Source organism: Myotis davidii, unplaced genomic scaffold, assembly GCF_000327345.1.
Source record: "Myotis davidii unplaced genomic scaffold, ASM32734v1 scaffold2863, whole genome shotgun sequence".
Classification (NCBI taxonomy): Eukaryota; Metazoa; Chordata; class Mammalia; order Chiroptera; family Vespertilionidae; genus Myotis; species Myotis davidii.
Genome location: NW_006294115.1, coordinates 301446 through 305517, shown reverse-complemented (window position 1 = coordinate 305517; position 4072 = coordinate 301446). Strand labels below are relative to the sequence as shown.

At 64.4% G+C, this 4072-nt stretch overlaps 1 protein-coding gene across 1 annotated transcript in view; it reads right to left on the bottom strand.

Moving 5' to 3' along the window:
* The window catches only part of CD6 (CD6 molecule), a gene marked incomplete at its 5' end in the record, with an annotated part of 9583 nt that overhangs the window by 1576 nt on the left and 3935 nt on the right, over positions 1–4072 (bottom strand). Inside the window, 4 exons of the mRNA XM_015566854.1 lie at positions 27–98; positions 1579–1701; positions 3024–3119; positions 3424–3564. Of these exons, the coding sequence (XP_015422340.1) occupies positions 27–98; positions 1579–1701; positions 3024–3119; positions 3424–3564 (432 nt within the window). The remainder of the gene's footprint in view (positions 1–26; positions 99–1578; positions 1702–3023; positions 3120–3423; positions 3565–4072) is intronic.

Below are 4072 nucleotides of genomic sequence, written 5' to 3'. Positions count from 1 at the left end.
CACCCCTCCCGCCCCCGCCAACCCACCTTCCTCCAGGGCGGGCATCCGGAACCGGTTCTGCTGGGCCTGCTCCTCCGTGACCCGGTATCGCTGGGAATCTGCAAGCAGAGGGCGGTGAGGAGGGACCGAGCTCCATCTCCTTGTCCCCTGAGCCTGGAGGGTGGCCTGAGGCTGGACCTGCGGGAGGACCACCCCAGGGCAGGAGGGACCGTCCTGGGCTCACTTCCTGGTCCAGAAAATGGGGGCGGGGAGAGGCTGCCTCTGGTCAGAAGCCCTCGGCCTGTACCCCTGCTCCCCAGGTGCCCCGCCCGCTAGTTCAGAGAACCTGGAGGCCCTTCCCCGCGGGTAGGCAGATCTGGGCAGGAGACGGCAGACACGGCCCTTGAGGAGCGCCCAGAGCGTAAGCTGGGGGGTCTGGGACCTGCCACAGGCCGCTCCTTCCTCCAGAACCCAGGGGAGGCGCACAGGAGCTCAGGACTCAGGTCTGAATCTGCAGTCGGCTCTTTCGAGCCTGGGACCCCTGAACTCGTGGCCTCCCGGCTTAGAGGCTGGGCTCAGGCTCTCTGCTCCCAACACCAGCACAGGCACCAGAAGAAGTGGGGCCATTTGCATGCCAGAGGCCCTGGGGTCCCCGATATCCACTTCCCCTCCTGCCGTGGGGAGGCCCTGGGCCTTGATCAGGACACACGGCGGCCTAGGACAGAGGCCCCGTGCCCCTGCCTCCCTTGCAGCTGGCGGGTTAAGTTCCGCTGGCGAATGCTCAGCGGGAGCCACGTAGGCACCTCCGGCCTTAAGGGGAGGGCACATCCCACCTTCTGACCCCCTTTCCCGCTGGCTGGGACGTGGGCATGGAGGTGAGCCATGCTGGGCCACATGGACGAGGGCAACACCTTAGGGACTACAGAGCAACAAGAGGGAAGGAGCCTGGGCCCTGGGCCAATGTCTGAGGACACTGTCACTTGGGCCTCCGTCACACACAGCAAACTGTCACCCGAACTTATAGAGCAGGTGCGGGGCGGGGCTCGGGGATTTGCCACCAGCTCCCAGGGAGTCCTCAGTGGGTGCGGGATTTTCTGCTCTCGTTCAGTCCCCCCCGCTTTGCCCGGGACCTGCTACCCAGAAGGCAGAGTGGAGAGCCGCAGGAGCCGGAGAGCAGGAGGAGCTGGGCTCACAGTGGGGGTTGCGGTGGGGGAGGCTGCTGGGGAGAGTGGGGCACAGACAGAGCGTGTGAGCGTGCAGGAAGCCGACTGGACTGTTGCCCTGATGCCCTCGTGTCGCACAGACACAGCCACCTTCGGGCGAGGGGCGAAGGACCAGCCGGAAGGCCCTGGTGGCCAGAGGTGAGCGTGGGCGGGGAGGAGGCGGGGGTGGGGAATGCCTGGAGCATGGAGAGGCCTCCAGGGCCACAGAGCACTTTGAAAACGTCAGTGCGGGGCCACCTACAGTGGACCCGGTGGGTAACAAGGGGGGTCCACCCCAGCTTGCAGGGGTCATCAGGTGGGATCTACTGGAGGCCCCGGGCAGCCGGCCTCTCCCTGGCTCAGGCAAGAGGGCCCTGGGCCCGGGCCCGGCACTCACTGTAGAAGGTGGTCAGGGCCACGGGAGGCTGGGCGCTGAAGTCATAGTGCTCATAGTCTGAGTCGGAGCTGGAGTCCGAGTCCGCGGGGGGCGGGGCCTGGGCCTGGATGGGCAGCTTGGGAGCTGGGGAGAGAACAGAGTGGGGCCACGGCCAAGTGGTGGGCGGAGGGCGGAGGGCGCAGGGAGAGGCGCAGACAGCGTAGATGGCGGGAGGCAGAGAGGCAGGGAGAGCGCCAGGCAGCTCGTCTGGCACAAGACCTCAGCCTGGGTTTTCCCAGCTGTCTCCACCCGTTGCAAACACGGGGAACTGCATGACACGCAGGTAAGGAACACTTACAGGGCGGTCACGGCCTGCCCGGCACCATTCTAACGTTTACAGACATTGTCTCACTCAGTCCTCACAGCAGCTTCGGGAGGTAGGGTCCGTCGGTGCCCCATTGTGCAGCTGGGGAAACTGAGGCACAGAGGCCCTCACCTGGCCCCTCGACCTCATGCTCAGTGAGTGGCCGCTCTGAGCCAGCCTTGCTTGGGCCTGTGGTCGTGCTCCCACACGGGTGCTGCAGGGCATGTTAGTGCCGGGCTGGGCTCCGCCCGGTTTTCAGACAAAGGCGATCCGATAGTCACAGCACAATGTGCGGAGACTCCAGCTCTGTGACCCGCGTTCCGAGGGGTACGGCCCGTGCGCATAAAGCATGGTGATGACCCAAGTTCCGATGTCCCTGGGGCCCCGCAGGGAGGCTGAGTGGACAAGCCACCGAGAGAGGAAATGACAGCCCTGGCCGGTGTGGCTCAGTGGACAGAGCGTCGGCCTGTGGATTCAAGGGTCCCGGCTCGATTCTGGTCAATGGCACATGCCTGGGTTGTGGGCTCGATCCCCAATAGTGGGTGTGCAGGAGGCAGCCAGCCAATGATTCTTTCTCATCATTGGTGTTTCTCTCTCCCTCTCCCTTCCTCTCTGAAACCAATAAAAACATAATTTTTTTTTTAAAAAAAGAGAGGAAATGACATCACAACCTACTGGCCAATTAGCAGAGCAGAGATTTCCAGGGGGAGCAAGGTCCTGTGTGGGTCCCGAACTCGGAAGCCTAAGGGCCTAGACCAGGGGTGGGCAAACTTTTTGACTCGAGGGCCACAATGGGTTCTTAAACTGGACTGGAGGGCCGGAACAAAAGCATGGATGGAGTGTTTGTGTGAACTAATATAAATTCAAAGTAAACATCATTACATAAAAGGGTACGGTCTTTTTTTTTTTTAGTTTTATTCATTTCAAAGGGCCGGATCCGGCCCGCGGGCCGTAGTTTGCCCACGGCTGGACTAGAATTACGGCCCAGCAAGCTCCCCCGTCAAGGCCCGGCGGAGGCTGCCCCAGGTCTCCTCCCGGTGGGGCCCTGCTTGGAGCCCTTCCTGTCCGCTGCAGCCTCCCACCCCAGGAGGTCACATCCTACCTTCGTCCTTGGGGACGGTGCTGGGGACCTCCTGGTAGCTATTGACCCCGGCTGGGGCGGCCGGCCGGTGCTGGTGCGTCCCCGCGGCAGGGAGGGCTGAGGGAGGAGGCAGAGACCCTGCAAGTCATCGCTGGTTCCCTTCCCGTCTGCCTGGCTCTGTCCATCTCCCTCTGCCCCCTCCCCCGGACCCCCCCCCAACAAGGCACACACACATGGTCTGGTCCTCCCATGGGACCACACTGGTCCACTTCTGCTGGGCATGCTGGGAAAATCCTTCCCATCAAGAGGTTCTCCCAAGTCCAGGGCTGAATCACTGCTACTCCCGCTGGGGTCCCCCTCCCCCCGAGGGGGCTGCACCCGGGCCTGGGCCTGCCCACGGCCCCCGAGGCGCCACACCCACCGTATTTCCCTTTCACTCTCAAGAGGAGGACCAGGATGCTGATGAGCGCGCCCAGCAGGAGGGTCCCCAGGACCAAGCAGAGGATGAGGAGCATCAGCTCTCGAGGCGTCCAGTCCTCCGCTGGCACCGTCACCGCCGGCTCTGGAAGCAAGAGCCCCAGGTCAGGGAGAGGGAGGAGCGGACACGGACTTCTCCTCGCCCTTCTCCTCGCCTCCCCGTCCTGCCTGCAGCGGACCCTCTTTTCGTGGGACCTGGGCTCCTCTGCCCTTTAAAGCATTTCTCCTCGGCCTGGAGGTGCCCCTGCAAACGCATCCTGAATGAGTCACGGCTGGGTGACATTTTCTCCGGGCCCCTCCCCCCCCCCCGCCCCGGAGCTCTCTGCTCGGCTGCTACTGAGCGCCCACTGCGTGACCACCGTGCCCAGGCCGCCGGGCCTCTGCCCAGCGGGGTGACTCACAGTCCACGCAGCCCAGCACCGTGAGGGGCCCGCTCTGCTGGAAGGCCGGTGGGGACTGGGGGCCGCGGCCCTGCCCGGGGCACCTGATCTCCGTGGGGGAGGAAGGCTGGCCTCCCAGAGACGGGAAATGAGCCGCCCCGCAGTGCGCGCGCGGGCTCCAGGCTGGACGCGACCATCACAGAGCAGCCGGCG